The 23,141-nt window shown below is 44.1% G+C and overlaps 1 protein-coding gene across 8 annotated transcripts in view; it reads right to left on the bottom strand.

The window, feature by feature from the left end:
• NUP214 (nucleoporin 214) overlaps positions 1-23,141 on the bottom strand; it is a 109,883-nt gene that overhangs the window by 17,860 nt on the left and 68,882 nt on the right. For all 8 annotated transcript variants that reach the window (XM_008975944.5, XM_003822384.6, XM_055117570.2 and 5 more), the window contains 4 exons: positions 21,570-21,631; positions 17,867-19,666; positions 15,152-15,222; positions 1,479-1,635 (listed from right to left, as the gene is read on the bottom strand). In XM_008975944.5, the coding sequence (XP_008974192.2) occupies positions 1,479-1,635; positions 15,152-15,222; positions 17,867-19,666; positions 21,570-21,631 (2,090 nt within the window). The remainder of the gene's footprint in view (positions 1-1,478; positions 1,636-15,151; positions 15,223-17,866; positions 19,667-21,569; positions 21,632-23,141) is intronic.

Genomic DNA, 23,141 nt, shown 5'->3' on the forward strand with positions numbered 1-23,141 from the left:
CACAGGTCAACAAATAATTTTTAAGGCCGAGCACGGTGGCTCACGCCTATAATCCCAGCACTTTGGGAGGCTGAGGTGGGCGGATCACCTGAGGTCAGGGGTTCGAGATCAGCCTGGCCAACATGGTAAAACCCCGTCTCTACTAAAAATACAAAAACTAGCCAGGCTTGGTGGCAGGTGCCTGTAATCCCAGCTACTCGGGAAGCTGAGCTGGGAGAATTGCTTGAACCTGGGAGGTTGCAGTGAGCTGAGATTGCACCACTGCACTCCAGCCTGGGTGACAGAGCAACACTCCGTCTCAAAAACAAAGAAAAAAAAAGAAAAAGAAAAAAAAAAAAAGGCTGGGCGTGGTGGTTCACGCCTGTAATCCCAGCACTTTGGGAGGCCAAGGCAGGCGGATCATGAGGTCAGGAGATCGAGACCTCCTGGCTAACACGGTGAAACCCCGTCTGTACTAAAAAAAATACAAAAAATTAGCCGGGCTTGGTGGCCGGCACCTGTAATCCCAGCTATTCAGGACGCTGAGGCAGGACAATGGCGTGAACCCGGGAAGTGGAGCTTGCAGTGAGCCAAGATCACGCCACTGCACTCCAGCCTTGGTGACAGAGCAAGACTCTGTCTCAAAAAAAAAAAAAAGAATTTTTAAAATTAGCTAAAGAAGGCTGGGCATGGTGGCTCATACCTGTAATCCCAGCACTTTGGGAGGCTGAGGCGGGCGGAGAAGTTTGAGACCAGCCTGGTCAACATGGTGAAACCCTGTCTCTACTAAAAATATAAAAATCAGCCAGGCGTGGTAGCACGTGCCTGTAATCCCAGCTACCTGGGAGGCTAAGGCAGGAGAATCATTTGAACCTGGGAGGCGGAGGTTGTAGTGAGCTGAGATCACGCCATTGCACACCAGCCTGGGCAACAAGAGTGAAACTCTGTCTCAAAAAAAAAAAAAAAAAAAAAAGCTAAAGAAAGTACTGGCAGATACAGCTTCAGATGAAAATAAAACAAAAATGTAAGAGGTGAGAAATATTAAAGGCTTCAACTTTTGGGTGACATCTCCCTACAGGAGCTGAATTTTAAGGAAAATTTGGAGAGTACTATCCAAATGAAAGTCTGCATGCTCTCCTCCCAGCATCCTCGGCTTGCTCTGCTGCTGCTCATTTATGCTTGTCTGCTTGCATTCACTTCAAGTCACTCCAATACTAAGAAACAGAGCGACTTGGGCCTTGGGAGAGAAGAGGGGAGCAGCTCAATACACAGATCCTCTCCCTGCAGCTCTGATATCTTTTCATGATTATATAGGACATCTCATTAAAAAACCAAAAATAAAAAAGCAAAACAGATCACACTGCTTTGGGGAAGATATTTTAAATGAGCCTTCTAGATTTTTTTTTCTTTTTGTATTTGTCACTGAAGCTTTGATAACACTCTAAGAATGACAATGGCATTAGGGGACCAAGGGACTGGGAAAAGTCTTCTCAACTTACTTGAGGTAGCTGTGGATCCAAAGCCCCCACTGGCCGAGCTGAATGGGTTTTTGTTGGCTGCATCCTGACTGGGTTTTCCTCCAAGGCCACTGAAGAAACCTCCCCCTCTTCCAGTGTTTCCAGACCCAAACACGCTACCACTGGAAGAGGATGATTGCTAAAAAACAAAAGGGTCAGGAAGCAAGATAGGATGAGAGGTCATCGTGAAATGGCAGGCTGCATCCGTGGGCAGGAGGTGCTCACAGCTGGCACAAATGGAAAAAGCAAGATTAGTTCTGGTACAAATGCTCTAACCACCACAAAAGAAGCTAGACTCTGGACAGGGACTTCCTACCTATGAGAAGTTCTCAAGCTATTCCATGTTCACAGTTCTCTGAAAACATGATTTATGGTAGGTGGGAACTTTTAATGTTTATCTGCTACACTGCCCGCAGTGTCTGTTTGACACAATGCCAGGGTCAGGAAAACCAACCCCACAAGAGATCCACCAAATAAAAAGTTCGAAAACATTTACAAGCTATTACGGACACCACTTATTCTGATTCCTCCAGCGTTTGGCTGAACTCATTAGCAATGGATGATAAGTGATTTTCACTGTCTTTCTCTCAATTTGTGCACTTTTATTTCATAATGACTTTCCCAGTGCTGCAGAAGTAAGCTTAAATTAGCTTCATTGTTGAAATGATGACCAAAGCTGAATTCTGTCCAAGTTTGCAAATCTCGTGCTCAGAGGATGCTGCTAGCACAGGGGCAAATGCTGACTCGAGGCTGTGTCAGGTCCCAGACACTTAACTTCTCTGGAAGCTCGTTCTTAAAGAACAACTGGGCTACATTTGAGGGGCCATTCACCTTAGTTAAGTGTCATCTCTCCGTGGCTGAGAATGCAGAATAAGATGGACTTGAGAAAGGGGCCACTGTGCATAGAAACTTGCAAGAGCAGAGTGGTGCTATCGATCCCCTCCTGTAAAATGGTGGTAATAAACTACCCACCTCAACACAGTGGTGAGTGAATTACATGAGCCAAGAAATGTAACACACTTTAGAACAGAGCCTGAAACAGACTTATATGCTCAAAAAATGGTTGCTGTTCAGTGTTTTAACCACAATGAACCAAAAATCAAGCACTCTGTATGTGCTAGGCACATTCCTAAGTATCTTCTAAGTAATCATTTAATCTCTACTCGTCAAACCTCCAGTGGGCCACTTCTGAAATGCCCCCCACCCCCTAGGGTATCCCCTCCTTTCTACTCTGGTCTGAGCCACCTAACCCCAACCTTTTGCCCAGACTATGCAACAACTTAGCTGGTCTTTTGCTCCCACTACAGGCTATGTCCACACAGCAGCTGGAGCACTACTTGCAATGGCAGTCACATCATTTCACTCCTGTCTACCAATTCTAGAAGGCCCTACATGATCTGTCCCTTTTCCACCGCTCTGACATCATCTTTTATCATCCTCCCCCTCTCTCAGGACAGTCACACATATCTTCTGTGCCTCAAATACAACAAGCTAATTTCTGTCTTAGGGCAACATACTTAATGTACTTCCTAGTCTCTTTTTTTTTCCCCTTTAAGTTTCTTAACAACAACAACAACAACAACAACAACAACAACAACAGCACCAATTCACTACACCCATTTAATGGTGAGTCACAGCTTTTAAAAACTAGGAATCCAATTCAGTCCTAACAGCATTGGCCCTGATAACTAGTAAACTGCCATGGAAAGGTAGAAAACCTAACAATGAATGCATGCATGTGGAAGGTATTCAACTACTTAGCTGATGTCCATGCATCAGGCTGAAACACAGAAAATTGCCAGTATATGAGCATTTTGCCTGAAAAAGCTCAGAAACCTCAAATGGTTCAGCTTAATTTTTAAAATGTGATTTGACAGGCTGGGTGCAGCGGCTCATGCCCATAATGCCAGCACTTTGGGAGGCCGAGGCAGGTGGATCACCTGAGGTCGGGAGCTCAAGACCAGCCTGACCAACATGGAGAAACCCTGTCTCTACTAAAAATACAAAAGTAGCTGGGCGTGGTGGTGCATTCCTATAATCCCAGCTACCTGGGAGGCTGAGGCAGGAGAATCGCTTGAACCCGGGAGGCAGAGGTTGCAGTGAGCCAGTATAGTGCCATTGAACTTCAGTCTGGGCAACAAGAGCGAAACGCCGTCAAAAAAAAAAAAAAAAAAAAAAAAAAAAGTGATTTGATAAATAATGGCTTCCCATGAAAATGAAGTAGATCACTAACATACTTTACTGAAGTCAACATGAATTGATAGTTATTGCATCCTCATAAATGTGTGAGAGAGAATTCCATTCATTTTAATTAAGATAAATAACAGGCTTTAAAACATAAAATTATGGAAAATCTAAAAACTACAAAATTATGGAAAATCTAAAAACTACAAAAAGCAGACAGAAGAGTATAATGAACCCTCCAGACACCCATCAGCCAGATTCAACAATGCTCAACTCATGGCCTGTCAGATTTTGTCTTTACCCCCAAGTACTTCTCATCCTTTATTACAGTGGAGCAAATCTCAGACATATCATTTCATCCACTAATTTTCCTGTATAAATCTATAAAAAAAACCATCACTACATGACCATTATATCCGAAAATTTTAACAATAATGCCTTAATACAGTGTAAGGAGTAAGTGTTTAAGATCCAGACTTACAATATTGCCAAAAACAATTAACTTGACTCTCCTCAAGCCTCTAGACCCAACCACCACTGCAGAGGAAGTAACAGAGGGCCGAGGATGGCTATCAGGGAACCAGCCCCCAATATTTCAACATACGTTCTATTTTCCCTAAGTGTCGGCCAGTCTGAGAAATAAAGGGAAAGAATACAAAAGAGAGAAATTTTAAAGCTGGGTGTCCAGGGGAGACATCACATGTTGGCAGGTTCCGTGATGCCCCCAGAGCCACAAAACCAGTAAGTTATTATGGATTTCAAAAGGGGAGGGTTGTATGAATAGGGTGTGGGTCACAGAGATCACATGCTTCAAGGGCAATAAAATATCACAAGGCAAATGGGGCAGAGCGAGATCACAGGACCAGGGTGAAATCAGAATTCCTGATGAAGTTTCATGTCCCACTGGGCATGCATTATCATTGATAACATCTTATCAGGAGACAGGGTTTGAGAGCAGACAATCGGTCTGACTAAAATTTACTAGGCAGGAATTTCCCAATCCTAAGAGGCCTGGGGTGCCACAGGAGACTGGGGCTTATTTCATCCCTCATCTACAACCGTATAAGACAGACACTCCTAAAGTGGCCATTTTAGAGACCTCTCCCTAGGAATGCATTCTCTTTCTCAGGGCTGTTCCTTGCTGAGAAAAAGAATTCAGTGTTATTTCTCCTATTCGGTTTTGTAAGAAGAGAAATATGACTCTGTTCTGTCCAGCCTCTCAGGCAGTCAGGCCCAATGGTTATCTCCCTTGTTCCATGAAAATCGCAGCCATCCTGTTCCTTTTGGATGCCCAGATTTCATATTGTTCAAACACACATGCTCCACAATTTGTGCAGATAATGCAATCATCACAGGGTCCTGAGGCAACATACATCCTCAGCTTATGAAGATGATGGGATTAAGAGATTAAAGTAAAGACAGGCATAGGAAATCACAAGAGTACTGATCAGGGAAGTGATAAACGTCCATGACATTTTCATGATTTATGTTCAGAGATTGTAGTAAAGACAGGCGTAAGAAATTACAAAAGTATTAATTTGGGGAACTAATAAATGTCCATGAAATCTTCACAATTTATGTTCTTCTGTCACGGCTTCAGCAGGTCCCTCCATTTGGGGTCCCTGACTTCCCGCAACAGATGGCGTTCACTTGGAAGCCGTGCAGTCAGAAACCAGATCATGGGAAACGCCACAGGACAAATGACCAGCTTTGTTCAACAACTGAATTACCAGGAAAAATTCAAAAGCGAGATATGAAAGAGGAACCTATACATAAAGAGACTTAAGAGACATAGCAAGCAATCTCAATGTGTGGCCTTTATTTGGTCCTAATTCAAGAAAACAAAATGTAAAAGAAAAAGAGACATTTATGAGACTTTTTCAGAGAGGCATTTCCTGACCATCTAACCTAAACCATCTTCCCCAATTATCACATCATGCTTTATTTCATAGTACTTAACACTATCTGAAATTATACCATTTTATTAAAGAATGACTCCCTCCATCTAATGGAGGCTCCATGAACACAGCCACCTTTGCCTGTCCTACTCACCATGAATTCCTATATGAATGATTAAATTAATTTGAACAGACCTTGGTTTCAGTACTGGTTCTACAATTTACTAGCTAAGTATTCCATCTTAACAAAATGTTGAGTCTTCTGATCCATGAATATGGGATGTATTTTCATTTATTTAGGTTGTCATTAATTTCAACAATGTTTTATAGTATTCATTGTATAAGTTTTGCACTTCTTTTGTGAATTTATCCTACCTATTCTGTCTCCTACCCTTCTAGGACTCTGATTACACATATGTTGGACTGCCTGATATTGTTGCATAGATCGCAGAAATGCTCTATCCATTTTTTTCCATCTCTCTGACCTTCATTTTAGATAATTTCTATTGATATGTCTTCGAGTTCACTGTTCTTTTGTAGTATTCACTCTGCTGTTAAGCCTATTTTGTTTTTTTATTTCACGTACTAGATTTAAACTTCAAATACAGATAACGACTTCCGTTTTTTTTTTTTTTTTGAGATGGAGTCTCACTCTGTTTCCCAGGCTGGAGTGCAGTGGTGTGATCTCGGCTCACCACAACCTCTGCCTCCTGGGTTCAAGTGGTTCTCCTGCCTCAACCTCCCGAGTAGCTGGGACTACAGGGGCGTGCCACCATGCCAGCTAATTTTAGTATTTTTAGTAGAGATGGGGTTTCACTATGTTGGCCAGGCTGGTCTTGAACTCCTGACCTCGTGATCCGCCCGCCTTGGCCTCCCAAAGTGCTGGCATTACAGGCGTGAGCCACTGCGCCCGGCCTTTCCATTTGTTTTTTTAAGCTTCCATTTCTCTGCTGAGATTCCTTATTCAACCACTGTTTCAATTATTTTCCCATAAGCCCTATGAACATGACAGTTAAAGTCTGTCTCCAGTTCCAATATCTGAATCATCTATAGGTTGGTTTTTGCTGATTTTAAAAATTTAATTGTGGGTGTCACTCTCTTTTTTGGTTGCTCTGTATGTTTGTATTATGGAAGAACAGTGGTGACTGAAGAACATTAATGCTTTTCCTAGAGAGTGAGAGCTCCCATTTCGTCTGATTAAAGTGAGAAATTATTATTCAGATTTCACTAAGGGTTGATCTGGAACAGAGTCACAGATTTAAGAAGACTGAGCTCACCTCTGGTTAGCCCAACAGTCTCCACTTAGGTTTTAGGTTATTGGTCTGTAAGTATCTGAGGTGGGAGGCAAGAGGAAGTATCACCTTTCAAACAAGAGTTCCAGAAAACAGGAGAATGTAAGACCCTGTGAGTTCTTTCTACTTTTTAGTGCTGCTTTAGTTCCTTTTTCTTTGCAAAGTTGGGGAGGATTAGCGGGGGAGAGCTGGAGGATATGTATGCTGAATAAATTATTGTTGCACTTACAAGTCTTTCAGATCCCAATCTGAGTTTTTAATTTTTATATCTGACTGAGGCCAGGTGTAGTGGCTCACGCCTGTAATCCCAGCACTTTGGGAGGCCGAGGCAGGTGGATCACCTAAGGTGAGGAGTTCGAGACCAGCCTGGCCAACATGGTGAAACTCCAACTCTACTAAAAATACAAAAATTAGCCAGGTGTGACAGTGAACACCTGTAGTCCCAGCTACTACTTGAGAGGCTGAGGTGGAAGAATTGATTGAACCTGGGAGGCGGAGGTTGCAGTGAGCTGAGACTGCGCCACTGCACTCCAGCGTGGGTGACAGAGCAAGACTCCGTCTCTAAATAAATAAATAAATTTGACTGACTGAGACAGGGTTCTCACTTTGTCACCCAGGCAGGAGTGCAGTGATAGGAACACAGCTCACTGCAGCAGCCTTGACCTCCCGAGCTCAAGTGATCCTCCCACCTCAGCCTCCTTAGTAGTTGGGACTACAGGCATGCACTGCCACGCCCAGCCAACTTGTGGGTCTTTTTTTTTTGTAGAGATGGAGTTTTGCCATGTTGCCCAGGCTAGTCTCAAACTCCTGAGCTCAAGCAATCTGCCCATCCCAGCCTCCCAAAGTGCTGGGATCACAGGTGTGTGTGCCACTGCACCCAGCCTTAGCATATGGTTTTCAAAGTTTATCTATATGTAGCATGAATGAGAATTTTATTCCTTTTTATTATTTATTTTTTTGAGATGGAGTCTCACTCTGTCGCCCAGGCTGGAGTGCAGTGGCGTGATCTCGGCTCACTGCAACCTCCGCCTCCTGGGTTCAAGCGATTCTCCTGCCTCAGCCTCCCAAGTAGCTGGGACTACCGGCGTGCTTCACCATGCCCAGCTAATTTTTGTTTTTAGTAGAGATGGTGTGTCACCATGTTGGCCAGGATGGTCTCCATCTCTTGACTCATGATATGCCTGCCTCAGCCTCCCAAAATGCTGGGATTAAAGGTGTGAGCCACCGTGCCCAGCCGAGAACTTCATTCCTTTCGTTTTTGTTTTGTTTTGTTCTGAGACAGAGTCTCGCTCTGTCGCCCAGGCTGGAGTGCAGTGGCGCGATCTCGGCTCACTGCAAGCTCTGCCTCCTGGGTTCATGCCATTCTCCTGCCTCAGCCTCCCAAGTAGCTGGGACTACAGGCACCCGCCACCACGCCCGGCTAATTTTTTGTATTTTTAATAGAGACAGGGTTTCACTGTGTTAGCCAGGATGGCCTCGATCTCCTGACCTCGTGATCCGCCCGCCTCAGCCTCCGAAAGTGCTGGGATTACAGGCGTGAGCCACTGCACCCGGCCAAGAACTTCACTCCTTTTTATGGCTGAAAAATATCCCATGGAATGTATATACCACATTTTGTTTATCCATTCATCTGCTGTTTGACACTTGGGTTGTTTCCACCTTTTGGCTACTGTGAATAATGCTGCAATGAACATTGATGTACAAGTATTTGTTCGAATCCCTTTTTTTCAATTCCTTTGGGTATTCTACCCCAGAACAGAATTGCTGGGTCATGTGGTAGAAGTACTATATTTAGCTTTTTGAGAAACCACCAAACTATAGTAGCTGCACAATTTTGCATTCCTATCAGCAATGTATGAGGGTTCTAATTTCTTTGTATCATTGCTAACACTGGTTATTTTTATTTTTTACTTTTTAAATGATAGCCATCCTAGGGGGTGTGAAGTGGTATCTTATCTAATAGGGGTTTTGATTTTCATTTCCCTCATTAGTTTAATGCTACTTGATCACCTTTTCATGTAATTACTGGTCATTTATTTTGCTTGCCCCCATCACTGCCAACAGCTCCTTCTCCAGCCAGTACATTTTCTCAGTCTTTGGCAAGGCCTCTCTACTACCTGCTCAAACCCAGACCTGGCATCTGCCCCTAGCAGCTGCTGTGCCACAGTGCTCACACCTATGATGGGCTCCACCCTCTGGAAACCAGTTCAACAAGGCTTTCTGCCACTCTTCAATGGTCCCATTATGACAGATATTTTCCAAAGATGATCACAGCAATACTTCTAGTCACATATGCTCTTCTAGAGCAAGAGGTGGCCTCTGTATCTCCTCTTGAACCTGGATGGGACTTTGTGAGTGCCTTGATGAAGAGGATGCAGCCTAAGTGATATTCTGTGACTTCTGAGGATAGGTCATAAAAGGTTATACAGCTTCAGCATGGCTCTTCCTCTTTCTTGGAATGTTCCTCCTTGGAACCTAGCCACCACGTTGTGAGGAAGCCCAGGCTACATAGGCCAAATGTAGGTGTTCAGCTAACAGCTCCAGCTAAGGTCTGAGCCAACAGCCAAGCCAACCACTGACATCAGAGTGAGCCTTCAGATGACTCCTGCCTCCAGTCTTCCCTTCTTCCAGCTGAGATCACAGATACTGTGAAGACAAGCCATCCCTACTAAGTCCATCTGAAGTTATGACCTACAGAATCCAAGACTATAATAAATAAGTAGCTGTTGCAGGCTACTAGGTTTTGAGGCAATTTGTTATACAGCAGTAAATAATTCCAATACTGCCAGAGTAAGTGTGATTTCTACATCATCTGGATTTTTCTTGGTGTTATTATGGCAGTGAAGGTTTTCTATATTCTTTTACATCCTAGCCAGAATCTGCCTAGCATCTTTAGAGTTTTCTGAGGATACTTCTGCTACCTGAAAGTTCATTCATTTCCACAATGCCTATCATGTGCCAGACACAGTCCTAAGCATTGGAGATACAGCAATCAATAAAAACAATAAGGCCCCTGCCATCATAGAAAAAACCTTGATTTCAATCTTTGGCCCTTCCAATTGCATACATAATTTCCGTGGTGGAAGAATACGGAGTGGAAGGGGAAGTAACAATATGGAGTTTATCACAGTGATGTTTTCTATTTCTTTGGCTCAACATTGTGCTTGTTAGTTATACATGGAGCTGAAATCTGCTCCTTTTCATAGCTGGATAATATTCTACTATGAGACCAGGTATGGTGTCTCATGCCTGTAATCTCATCAGCACTTTGGGAGGTCCAGGTGGGAGGATCACTTGGGCCAGGAGTTACAGACCAGCCTAGACAATATGGTGAGACCCCATCTCTACAAAAAATTGAAAAAATTAGTTGGGCGTGGTGGTGCGCCTGTGGACCTAGCTATTCTGGAGAACTGACAGGAGGGCTGCTTGAGCCCAGGAGATCAAGGCTGCAGTTACCTGTGACTGTGCCACTGCACTCCACCCTGGGTGACAGAGCGAGATCCTGTCTCAAAAAAAAGAAAAGAGGGCTGGGCACAGTGGCTCATGTCTCTAATCTCAGCACTTTGGGAGGCCGAGGCAGGCAGATTGCTTAAGCCCAGGAGTTCAAGACCAGCCTGGGCAACATGTGAAACCCCGTCTCTACAAAAAAATACAAAAAATTAGCCAGGCACAGTGTGTGCACCTGTAGTCTCAGCTACTTGGGTAGCTAAGGCAGGAGAATCACTTGAGCCTGGGAGGCAAAGGTTGCAGTGAGTGGAGATCGCATCACTGTACTCCAGCCTTGACGACAGGAGTAAAACCCTGTCTCAAAAAAAAAAAAAAAAAAAAAAAAAAGAAAAAAGAAGAAAAATTCTATGTGGAATAATGTAAATTTACCTACCCATATGAATGCTGACAAACATTTGGGCTGCTTCTAGTTGTAAGCTATTATAACAATGTTGCTATGAATACACTTGTATCCTGATACATACGTGCACGAATTTCTTTAAAGAACAAATTTAGGCTGGGCATGGTGGCTCATGCCTGTAATCCCAGCACTTTGGGAAGTCGAGGTGGGCAGATCACCTGAGGTCAGGAGTTCAAGGCCAGCCTGGCCAACATGGCGAAACCCTGTCTCTACTAAAAATACAAAAATTAGCTGGGCGTGGTGGTGGGCACCTATAATCCTAGCTACTCGGGAGGCTGAGGTTGAATCCAGCAGGCAGAGGTTGCAGTGAGCCAAGACCATGCCACCGCACTCCAGCCTGGGCAACAGAGTAAGGCTCCGTCTCAAAAACAAAACAACAACAAAAAAACAAACCTAGGCCAGCTATAGGAGCAGTACATTTTATTTCTCTGTAGTATTTGGCTGTATGAATATACTACAATTTATTTATGCATTCTTTAGCTCATAAGCATTTGGGCTGTTTCCTGTGTTTAGCTATTAAGAATATTCTGCTGTGAACATTCTTATCAATATCTTTTGGTGAACAAAGGCACTCATTTCTGTTGGTTACATATTCAGGGTAGATTTGCTGGGCCAAGAGGGATTTTGTATATTAGTTTTGATACTGCCAAATGGTTTTCCAAAGTGGTTAATATGAATTTACACTCTCACTAGCAATATATGAGTTCCCAGTTGCTCTTCTTCCTCACCAATACTTGGTACTGTCAGCCTTTTAATTTAATTTGGGTATAGCTGTCTTTCTTTTTGAACTATAGGAAAGCTTTACATATTCTGAATACAATTACACTGTTGGTTACTTAGGCTACAATTTTCCTATTTAATGGCTTGTTTTACCCTAAAATTAAGAGGGCCATAATTTTAGTGAGGTCAAATTTTCCTTCTTTCCAAACAGTATCTCTTAGAATTTCTTTTGGTTTTTGAGATGGAGTCTTGCTCTGTCGCCCAGACTGGAGTCAGGTCTGCTAGACATAAATTATTTCAGTATTTGCTTATCTGAAAAAAAGTCTTGATTTCTCTTCATTCTTTAGATATTTTTTTGCTGGATTTAGAAATGCTAGGTGGCCAGTTCTGGCTTTCATGGTCATGAAAAGTCTGAAAAGTCTGAAAAGACTGAAAAGTCTGCTGTCAGTCTGCCTATGGCACCCTAGAAGATAATCTGTCTTTTTTCTCTAGTTGCTTTTAATATTTCATCTTTGGTGTTCTTCAGTATCACTAGGACAGGTCTTAGAATCAGTTTCCTTTTATGCATTCTTGTTTGGCACTTGTTGGGCTTCTGAATCTGTGGATTACTATTATCGATTAGTTTTGGAAGGTTCTGTCTTTCTCTCTTCTCCTTCTGGGACTCTGATTAAATGTGTGTTGGATTTTCTCCTACAGGATTTTTTCTCTTTTGTATCTTTCATTTCGCTCTCTGTGATGCATTCCAGATAACTCACCTTAACCTACCTTCTAGTTAGGTCAGCAAACTACAGCTCAGGGGCCAAATCCAGCTCACTGCCTGTTTTTGTAAACAAAGCTTTACTGAACACAATCATGCGCATTCGTTTACATATTGTCTACGGCTGCTTCTGCACTACAATGGCAGCGTTAAGTGCTTCTGACAGAGGCTATCGATAGCCCTCAAAGCTGGAAACGCTGACTACCACATTCTGTTCTACAGCACCACTGCTCCTTTCAGTGGGTCTAATCTGCTCCAAATACAGCCACTGAGTTTACACCTGAGTTTAATCATTACATTTTCCTAGAAATTCTATTTGGTTCTTCTTCAAATTTGCTATGACACTTCTTAAGATTTTATATTCCTTACTGGTATTTTCAAGTTTGTCTTTGATTTCTTCTAAACTCTGTAAGCCCCAGCTGATTTACAGTTTAGGTAGTCTGTGCAAAGGTGATTTCTGACGCTTATTCTGGCTCTTGCTCATAGTTCCTGGTTTCCTTGTGTGTCTCATTGAGGGACAGAAATTACTTGTAAGAGTAATTCGAAGGCTAAGTAAAGTTCCTTTCCTTCAGGGTGGGCCTGCGCTGCCTCTGCCAGACACCTGGAGGCAGCATCACTCTGGAACCATATCAGTCTAGTCAGGGGCTGAGACCTGTCAACATGGAGTCCCAGCTGAAGGGTCTCTTTTAGACTCCCCACTTTGTGCATATCTTAGTTGGTGATTTTTGTCCCTTTACCTTTGGGGTTATTAAATAGAAAATTCACATTTTCTCAGATTAGTAAATGCTGTCAGGGCACAACTGGCTTCTGGGCTCCACTTCTCGAGGTCTCCATTTTCCTTTTGGCTTGGTAAAATACCTTGTTAGTTTATTGGTGCTTTTAAAAACAGGGTTTTTATGTTTTATCTAGCATTTTTTAGTAGTTTACAGTAGGGAACTTGGTTCCCTTGAATGACTTAGTCCTTACCAGAAACTGGAAATCAGAAGTTTCACTTCTCTCTTAAGAAAGATCACTGACTAGGACAGAGCCTATCTTCAAAGGAAAACAGAGATGATAAAGAAAATTTCTTCCTGAAGATGTATAAGAAACATATATTATGCCTACCACTTTATTAACTGCCGGACTAATACAAATTCTACCTTCAGAAAGTCACAATCCTTTCTGATAAATTAGGGTATCTTTCTTCATAAGGGCTCCTTAGGAGGTTACTATGATCTAAATGATCTAAATGCAGCTGGTGTCTGATGTAACAGTCAATTTAACCTCTCTGGGCCTTCGGTGTCCTCATCTCTTAAATGGCGATAATAATCCCACCTATCTTATGGAGGTGCTGTGATGCTTACATGAGTTAATTTGTATAAAAGACTTAAAATTGGCTGGGCACAGTGGCTCACGCCTGTAATCCCAGCACTTTGGGAGGCTGAGGTGGGCGGATCACGAGGTCAGGAGATCAAGACCATCCTGGCTAACACAGCGAAACCCCGTCTCTACTAAAAATACAAAAAATTAGCTGGGTGCGGTGGTGGGCACCTGTAGTCCCAGCTACTCGGGAGGCTGAGGCAGGAGAATGGCATGAACCTGGGAGGCAGAGCTTGCAGTAAGCCAAGATAGCACCACTGCAGTCCGGCCTGGGCAAAAGAGCGACACTCGGTCTCAAAAAAAAAAAAAAGTAAATAAATAAATATAAATAAATAAAAGACTTAAAATTATGCCTGGCACATAGATAACTGCTAGCTACATAAAATCAAACAGCTCAGTTCACCAAAAGGAGTCTCTGGGCTACATATAGCTTAGCAGAGGGGACATATATGTTGCCAAATCTTCTTCCTCTTTTTTCTTTTTAAACAACCACTTAAAAATATAAAAACTGGCCAGGCACAGTGGCTCACGCCTGTAATCCCAGCACTTTGAGAGGCCAAGGCAGGCGGATCACCCTGAGCTCAGGAGTTAAGAGACCAGAACAGCCTGGGCAACGTGGCAAAACCCCGTCTCAACCAAAAATACAAAAAGAAAAAAAAAAAATAGCTGGGTGTGGTGGCACAAGCCTATAGTCCCAGCTACTTGGGAAACTGAGGTGGGAGGATGACTTGAGCCTGGGAGGCGGAGGTTGCAGTGAGCCAAGATTGCGCCATTGTCCTCCAGCCTGGGCAACAGAGTTAGACTCTGCCTCCAGAAACAAAAACAAACAAACAAACAAACAAAAATATATATATGTGTGTGTGTGTGTGTACACACATATATGTATACATATAGACACACACACACAAACACCATTCTTAGATTAAGAAGTTAAACAACAACAAACCCCAAAAAAGCCAAACGGTGTATTTAGCCCACAGACTGAAGTTTGTCAACCCTTGGCCTAACAGGCAGGGGACTGATAGAAATCATGCAATGTGGTCAGGCGTGGAGGATCGTTTGAGGCCAGGAGTTTGAGACCAGCCTGGACAACATAGCGAGACTGTGTCTCTACAAAATAAAAAATTAGCTGAGTGTTATGGTGCATGCCTATAATCCAAACTACTGGGGAGGCTGAGGCAGGAGGATTGCTTGAGCCCAGGAGTTTATGGCTAGAGTGAGCTGTGATTGTGCCACTGTACTACAGCCTGGGCCACAAAGCAAGATCCTGTATCTAAAGAAAAAAGGAATCAGGCAATGTGCTTTCAAAATACTTTCTCAGAAGACTGTGGAAGGAGGATCAAAATTCTAGTGATCCTCTTTAATCAGAGGCTGAGACTTCTGCACCTCCAAGGCAGCTGAAGGGAGTACAGCTTAAGAACCACACATGGCTATATTTGCTGGATTTAGATATACAACATGAACTGATTACATTACAGTGAAGAAAACTGAATGGGTTTGATACATGTTGACGTGAATGAAGACAAATGCATATTTACCTGGCCAAAGACTATTCCACCAGTACTGGCTGCTTGACCAAACACAGAACCAGTATTACTAGACCCAAAACCTGTAAAATACAAAGAAAACAAAAATTCAATTTGTATTGGATGAGTCTTTTACAACATTAAAGTTTTTTTTTTTTTTTTTTTTTTTTTTGAGGCAGAGTCTCGCTCTGTCACCAGGCTGGAGTGCAATGGTGGGATCTTGGCTCACTGCAACCTCTGCCTCCCGGGTTCAAGCGATTCTCCTGCCTCAGCCTCCTGAGTAGCTGGGACTACAAGTGTGTGCCACCATGCCCAGCTAATTTTTTTTTTTTTTTGAGACGGCGTCTTGCTCTGTCGCCCAGGCTGGAGTGCAGTGGCGCGATCTCGGCTTACTGCAAGCTCCGCCTCCCAACGCCCAGCTAATTTTTGTATTTTCAGTACAGACGGGGTTTCTCCATGTTGGCCAGGATGGTCTTGATCTCTTGACCTCATGATCCACCCACCTTGGCCTCCCAAAGTGCTGGGATTACAGGTGTGGGCCACCGCACCCGGCCTCAGTTTGTTTCTTTTTAAATGACATTCAGGTGTGCTAAGATAGCCCATAATAAATCAACTTATGAATAAAATGTTTCCTCATCTAGTATGGAGAAAAGTCTGAGCAAATACTTTAAAGACCATTTTTCATTGCTAACATTTTAAAATAGTGTAAGTTCTAAAGCCCTGGGGAATGAATCCTCTCCTACCAAACCCCACGTGGATGGGGGCTTAAGAGTAGTTTATCCTCACTTTCAGTGACCAGAAATTCTTTCTAATGACTTAATATTATGAATATTTCTACTCCTCGGTTTCTTCTGAATCTCAGATACCACATTCTTTTCAGGGTAGTTTATCTTTCTTCCAGATGGCATAACATGGTTGAAGTGCTGAGCTGAACAGGGTCTGGGAAGATGAGGCAGAACTATACAACAAAAGAGCTCCAGACAAGGAGTGAGAAGGCAGGAGTTCTACTCTCGTTTCTTTTCTTTTTTTAATGGAGATGGAGTCTCGCTCTATTGCCCAGGCTGGAGTGCAGTGGCACGATCTCGGCTCACTGCAACCTCCGCCTCCCAGGTTCAAGCGATTCTCCTGCCTCAGCCTCCCAAGTAGCTGGGACTACATGCGCCTGCCACCACGCCCAGCTAATTTTGTGTTTTTAGTAGAGATGGGGTGTCTCCATGTTGGTCAGGCTGGTCTCAAACTCCTGACCTCAGGTGATCCACCTGCCTCAGCCTCCCAAAGTGTTAGGATTACAGGCGTGAGCCACCAAGCCCGGCAATGTTTGTGTTTTTAGTAGAGATGGGGTTTTACCATGTTGGCCAGGCTGGTCTCAAACTCCTGACCTCAAGTGATTCCCCTGCCTCGGCCTCCCGAAGTGCTGGGATTACAGGCGTCAGTCGCCATGCCCAGCCTCTATTCTCATTTCTGTCACTGATTGGGTAGGTGAGCTTGGACAAGACTCAATTCCTCAACTAGGGCTGAAGTAGACAGCTCAGATACCTTTCCGCACAGATACTAAATGAAAGAAGATTCCTTCCTGGGTTCTGAATTTGTTGAAATAGTATGACCATGCCTGCGCATGAGGTCTTCTCAGGTTCTGACTGCAGAGCAAATGGTGCGGTAGTGATACGGACTGTGTTACACGTTCTCCTCTAAGACTCATAGGGCCTTCTCCTTGCCCATTTTCTGGACCAAGTCAGCACATTTCCCATCATTCAGCGGCCCTCTGGCCTCTTCACAGGGCATCGGGTAGGTCTCAAAACCATATCTGTCTTTTCAACACCGTGTCCTTATAGCTGAATTTAGGAGGAGTGTAACAAACATTTGTTGAAGAAAGGAAAATGTTTCCTTTCTAATAAATTATGAACCATTTTCAAGTTATCATTGAATAATGAATTAGCAGTTACTAGTAATCTTGCCCACCATGAAATCATTGATCCTTGCTTTTCTCCTAGAGTCTATTGCTGAAGAATTACCTTTCATAAGATAACTTTCAGAAAGCAAATCTCAGGACAGATTTTCAAACTGCCTTGCTTATTGATAACTTTTAGAAGTAAAAGTAGCTGCTAAAATGGAAAATGCAATAGTGAAGAATTAGGTTTCACTGTCAAAAACAGTAAACTGTAGTTTTTACAAAAAGTCACAACACTGAAAATAGAAAAGAACCCAAATCAAATGTCAGTGACTGCCATTACAGTAAGAAAGATGGTGTCAGAGGAGACAGAAAACACTGGCAGGGCGGTGGACTATGATGACACTTGGACTCTCCTGCTGGTTCCACTGGCACTATCCTGACATTAGAGCAGTCTCCTTGAGGCTTGACAGCTTTGGGTATAATGATCTCTACAGTGCCTTCCAAATTTGAAATTTCCTATTTATTGTTCATTAAATTACTTGGCAGGACCTCAACTAAAGATGCTTGATTTTTCCCCATGAAACACACTCTGGTGGCTTGCAGAGTGGACAATTTGCTAAGAAGCAAAACTGGAGCTGCATTAAGCTGTAACAGATCCAGCCAATTAGGCCAAACAAGTTCCTGAGACCACATGTGCTCCAAGCTGTCTTCTTTAACCTACAGATTATTTTTGGGTTTTGAGTCTCCCCTTTAATCACAAAAGTAATAGGGGTCTGTTGCTAATGTTTCAAATAGCAGAGAGGGAAACAAAGTAAAAAGCTTCCACAAATTCTTACCTGAAGCTTGACAAAAGCTGAACCCAGAGGTTGCTGCTGTTGTGGTGGCAGCTGAGGTACCACCAAAGACAGAGCCTCCCTGTCCGAAGCCAGGACTCTGCCCAAAAGCAGGAGCGTTGCTTTGGCCAAACAGCCCCCCTCCTGTGTTGGGAGAAGACTGTCCAAATGAGAAGGAACTGGAGCTACTGGTACTTGAGGCGGCACCAAAGACACTTCCACTGGTGGATGTGGGAGTGGAGGAAGCAGGCTGACCGAAGGCAGGCACGGAACTGAACCCAGGCTGACTGAAGGAAAAGCCACTTGTGGCACTGCTCGCCGACTGCCCAAAGACTGAGGCCTGCCCGAAGGTTGTCTGTCCAAAGACCCCTGGGGCTGTGGTACCAAAAGCCGGGCTGCTAAACCCTGAGCTGCTGACCTGTGGTGTGGCAGCTGCCGTGCTGGCTGTGCTACCAGTCTGCTGCCCAAACAGACTTGGTGCAGTGCTGGCTGCCACTTGCCCAAACACGGGCGTGGCAGAGGGGGCAGTGGCTGTGTTGTTGGTGAGCTGGTTGAAAGCTGAGCTAGAACTGGCAGCAGGAGGCTGAGCAAAGACTGATGAGCCAGAAGTGACGGTACCAAATGCTGCTGCCTCTGCAGATGGGCCGGGAGCAACAATGGACGTGGTGCTGGAGGCTATGGGGGCACTTGATGTTTCGACGGCCACAGGGCCTGCACTTGAGATAGCAGCTGCTGTGACAGCAGTCTGCCCAGGCACAGAAAAGGAGGAAGCAGGTGGTACTGCCTCCGTCCTGGCATCAGGGACCCCGGTGGTGGCTGGGGTAGCCTCTGCAGAAAGTGCTACAAGACTAGTACTAGATGCTGCAGTGCCAGAGTTGCTGACTGCAGGCTGGGCAAGAACAGGTTCTTTTTTAACAGAGTCAGAAGTTTGCGGAGGAGCCTGGGGAAGCTGGGCTGACTGTTGCTCCTCTAGAAGTGAGGCTGCTGATGCTGAGACCTCACTGTCACCTGGCTTCTCAGGCAAAGCGGATGAAGTGGCCTCTTCTGTGCTTCTGCCAGCGGACATAGGCAGGGAGGGGGTAGTTGCTGAACTCAGGAGGCTACCAAATGACAATGTGGGGAATGATGTTGGAAGGGGAGCGGCAGCTGTAGTTGGTGGTGGGGCAGATGGGGGCACTGTGCTATTGGTCTGTTGGCTTCCAAATGAAAAACTAGTCTTGCCAGCACTTAGAGATGTCCCACCAAAACTGATGACCCCAGAGGATCCTGCACTAGTGACTGGCAGACTGCCAAAAACACCAGTTGAGGAAGTGCTGGTGGCTGCTGGTGGTGCTACTGAGGTGGTGGTTGCAGAGGAGGTCACAGGGGGCTCCGTGTGCTTCCCTAACACCGGGGGGGCAGTAAAATTAAACCCTGAGGGCACGCCTGACGTCTTGGTTGGCTGGGTACTAGTTAGGCTTGTGGATGAAGCCTTATTGGTTGGTTTTGTAGAATCATCTGCTTGGCCAACCCGCAGTCCTGAAAAACTTCCCAGAGTCTCTCCAGCCAAAGAACTTGGAAACAGAAGCTCTCCCAGCTTGGACGGTGGGGTTTCCAGCTTACTAGAGGTGGTGGAAAGAGCAGTTCCAGAAGGTGCCACAGGTCTGCTGCTAGATGCGGCAGGTTCTCCTGGGGTGGTGTTTGATGCGGATGTGATTCCTGAGGGAGGTGAGCTTTCAGGAATGGCCTCATAAGAAGGTTTGCTTCCCCCACCAGATGAGAATGCGTCCGGCTGGCTTGACTCTTTAGTGGAGGGTGTTGCCCCTAGCAAGAAAAAGAAATTAGAAAATGGGTTGGATTTAGCAAAAGATGACCCATTACATTTCCACTGATTGTGTTTCTAAGCCAAAGTTTCTCTCCTCCCTCTACAGAGTCAGGGTGCCTTGTTCTCACAGCAGCTTTCTCTAAGGAGGTGGAATGAGTGCTTCTCCACACAAACATCAGCTCTGAGTCGTCTGAGGTGAAAAGGAAAAAATATTTTTTATGACCATTAAATCACAACAAATACAAAATATCTAGAATATGTGAAATTAACATATTATCCCAAAGAGAAATAAAAAAGCCTCTTCCCTTAATTTACCCTAGCTGTGTGCTTTCCTTAATAACATCCTCAGCACAGCAATGGCCTGTGGACCTCTTGATAGACCAGGACTTGATTCAAAATGGAAGTTCTTCCTTCATTTTTATGAGCAAATAAAGTGTCAGTCCACAGAAAATCATTTTTATGTACAATTAATGGCTACTTATTAGTGCTCTACTAAGTCAGCTATTTGACAGAGGCAGTACGGTCTGGTGGTCAAGGACATGGGCTCTGGAGCTATGCACTCTGCCACTCGCTGGTTGTGTGAATCTGGAAAGGTTGCTTTACCTCTCTGAGCCTCAATTCCCCCATTTGGAAAATCTAGATCATTACAATACCTACCTTCATTGTGCTGTTACAAAGATCGCAGGAAATATGGGTAAAGCACCCATAAGGCCTGGTCAAACAACAGTGGTTAATAAATAAAAGAGTAACGAGGACGGGCGTGGTGGCTCACACCTGTAATCCCAGCACTTTGGGAGGCCAAGGCACGTGGATCACGAGGTCAGGAGTTCAAGACCAGCCTGATCAACATGGTGAAACCCTGTCTCTACTAAAAATACAAAAATTAGCTGGATGTGGTGGTGGGCGCCTGTAATCCCAGCTACTAGGGAGGCTGAGGCAGGAGAATCGCTGGAACCCAGCAGGTGGGGGTTGCAGTGAACTGCAATTGCGCCATTACACTCCAGCCTGGATGACAACAGTGAGACTCCATCTCAAAATAAATAAATAAAATAAAAGACTTAATCATAAATGGATAACTGAAAGGCACTTAACAAATAGATCTGGTTTCTTTATAGGTCTTCAAATTCTTTTAAATGTTAAAAACATGCTATTGATGGATTTTTTGGGGGGGGGGGACAGAGTTTCACTCTTGTTGCCCAGGCTGGAGTGCAATGGCACAATCTTGGCTCACTGCAACCTTGCCTCCCAGGTTCAAGCAATTCTCCTGCCTCAGCCTCCTGAGTAGCTGGGATTACAAGTATGCGCCACCACGGCTGGCTAATTTTGTATTTTTAGTAGACACGGGGTTTCTCCATGTTGGTCAGGCTGGTCTTGAACTCCTGACCTCAGGTGATCCGCCTGCCTCGGCCTCCCAAAGTGCTGGGATTATAGGCGTGAGCCACCGCGCCCAGTCTATTGATGGATTTTTAACAACATGCATGGGATGAGTGTGTTTGCTGGTATGTTATCAAGGAAAAAAACGAGTTTGGTCTTTCATTTCTACAGTCTATCTATTACCATGTCTATCTTGCCCTACAGAATCACCCTATAAATTGAAGAAATTTTAAATTACAGACAAAAAATGGAGAAATTTTAATTCACATGTTAACATTTAAATGTTAAAGCACAGCCCTGATTTTCTAGAAGCAAATCCTTTCCTTGTCCTTAATTATAAAAATAGAAATCCTTCACATCAGTTTCTTAAATTAAGCATATTTCTAATGCACATTATCAACACTGAGCTTATTGCAGATACTGTAAGTAAGACTCAGGAACAAGTCAAATACTAACATGTGGGCAAAAATAACCTGTACTTATTTAGAGAAAACACATGAGTAATGCTACTGAACACAGAGTCTGTACCTTGTGCAGCAGTGAAATTAGAAGACGGTGTTGGTGTGATTATCCCAAAATTAAAGCCAGTCCTAACAAGTGGAAAAAGAGAAATTAAAAAGGAACAAACCAAGGCACAATATTGCCCTCTTAATATTCCATTTTATCATTCATTCATACAAACCGCCCTCAGGAATTTACAATCTAGAAGATAAATGACAACAGAGTCAAAGCACCTATCTCAGAAGCAGTAAGGCCACTCTATGATCTCTAAGCAGAGAAGCAGTTTGTGTGTGAGATACGACGGGGATAGCAGTTGAGAGCCCATTGGGGGATGGCTGGGCTTTCTGTAGCAGAAGTTTGAGTGGGGACTTCTTGCAAGATGAGCAAAGCTGCAGCAGTAGAGACACATGACAAATGTGCATGTGGGAATGGTGGCCGGAGCAGATGGTCTGTTAAGTGAGGGGACAGAAGGAAGGTCTGGTAAGACAGAAGCACTTAAGACTAGGGAGAGCCTCTCAGAACCCCTCCAAGACCAACAAGCATGTCAGAGAGCCCCACACTGCTAGGGAAAACAATGGATACAATGAAATAGAAGCCCTAACTCAGTCATTTTGACAGAACTGAGTTTTACGGCCAGGAAAATCTAGTTCAAAAACTTTGTGACTCCTTTCACCATCTCCTCTCTCCTTTTGTATGTTTTCTTTACACTGTAAGTGAAGACACCATAGCTAAGGAAGAAAATCCCACGCGAGTGTGAATCAGAACAGATTATTCACTGTGATAAAAACTCAGGCCAGGCATGGTGGCTCACATCCCAGCATTTTGAGAGGCTGAGGCAGGTTAATCCTTTGAGCCCAGGAGTTTGAGACCAGCCTAGGCAACATGGTGGAACCCTGTTTCTACAAAACAAAAACAAAAACCCAAAAACCAAACAAACAAAAACAACAAAAACCCCCAAAAACCAAAACCGAAAAATTAAAAAACAAAAATCAGCCAGGTGTGGTGGCGCGCACCTGTAGTCCCAGTTATTCGGGGGGCTAAGGCAGGAGGATCACTTCAGTCCTGGAGGCGGAGGTTGTAGTGAGCCATGACTGTACCACTGCACCTTTTTTTTTTTTTGAGACAGAATCTTGCTCTGTCACACACACACACACACACACGCAAAGTTCAAATTGCAGATTTCAAACTAGCTTTAAAATATAACGAACCAAGCACATCAAATATACTAAATAATGTAATAACTTAGACACCTTTGCCCATCATATTAAAAATAAAAAAAAAAACACAACCTTTCTTAGTGAAAAAATTTTATCTAATAGTGTCAAGCCATTGATTCAATGACCCCACCTTTTCTGGGTTATTTTAAAAATGGGAAGAGGGCCAGGTGCGGTGGCTCATGCTTACAATCCCAGCACTTTGGGAGGCTAAGGCGGGTGGATCACTTGAGGCCAGGAGTTCAAGGCCAGGAGTTCAAGACCAGCCTGGGCAACATGAAAAAACCCCATCTCTACTAAAATACAAAAATTAGCTGGGTGTGGTGGTGCACACCTGTGATCCCAGCTACTTGGGAGGCTAGGGCAAGAGAATCACTTGAACCCG

Source organism: Pan paniscus, chromosome 11 (genome assembly GCF_029289425.2).
Source record: "Pan paniscus chromosome 11, NHGRI_mPanPan1-v2.0_pri, whole genome shotgun sequence".
Lineage (NCBI taxonomy): Eukaryota > Metazoa > Chordata > Mammalia > Primates > Hominidae > Pan > Pan paniscus.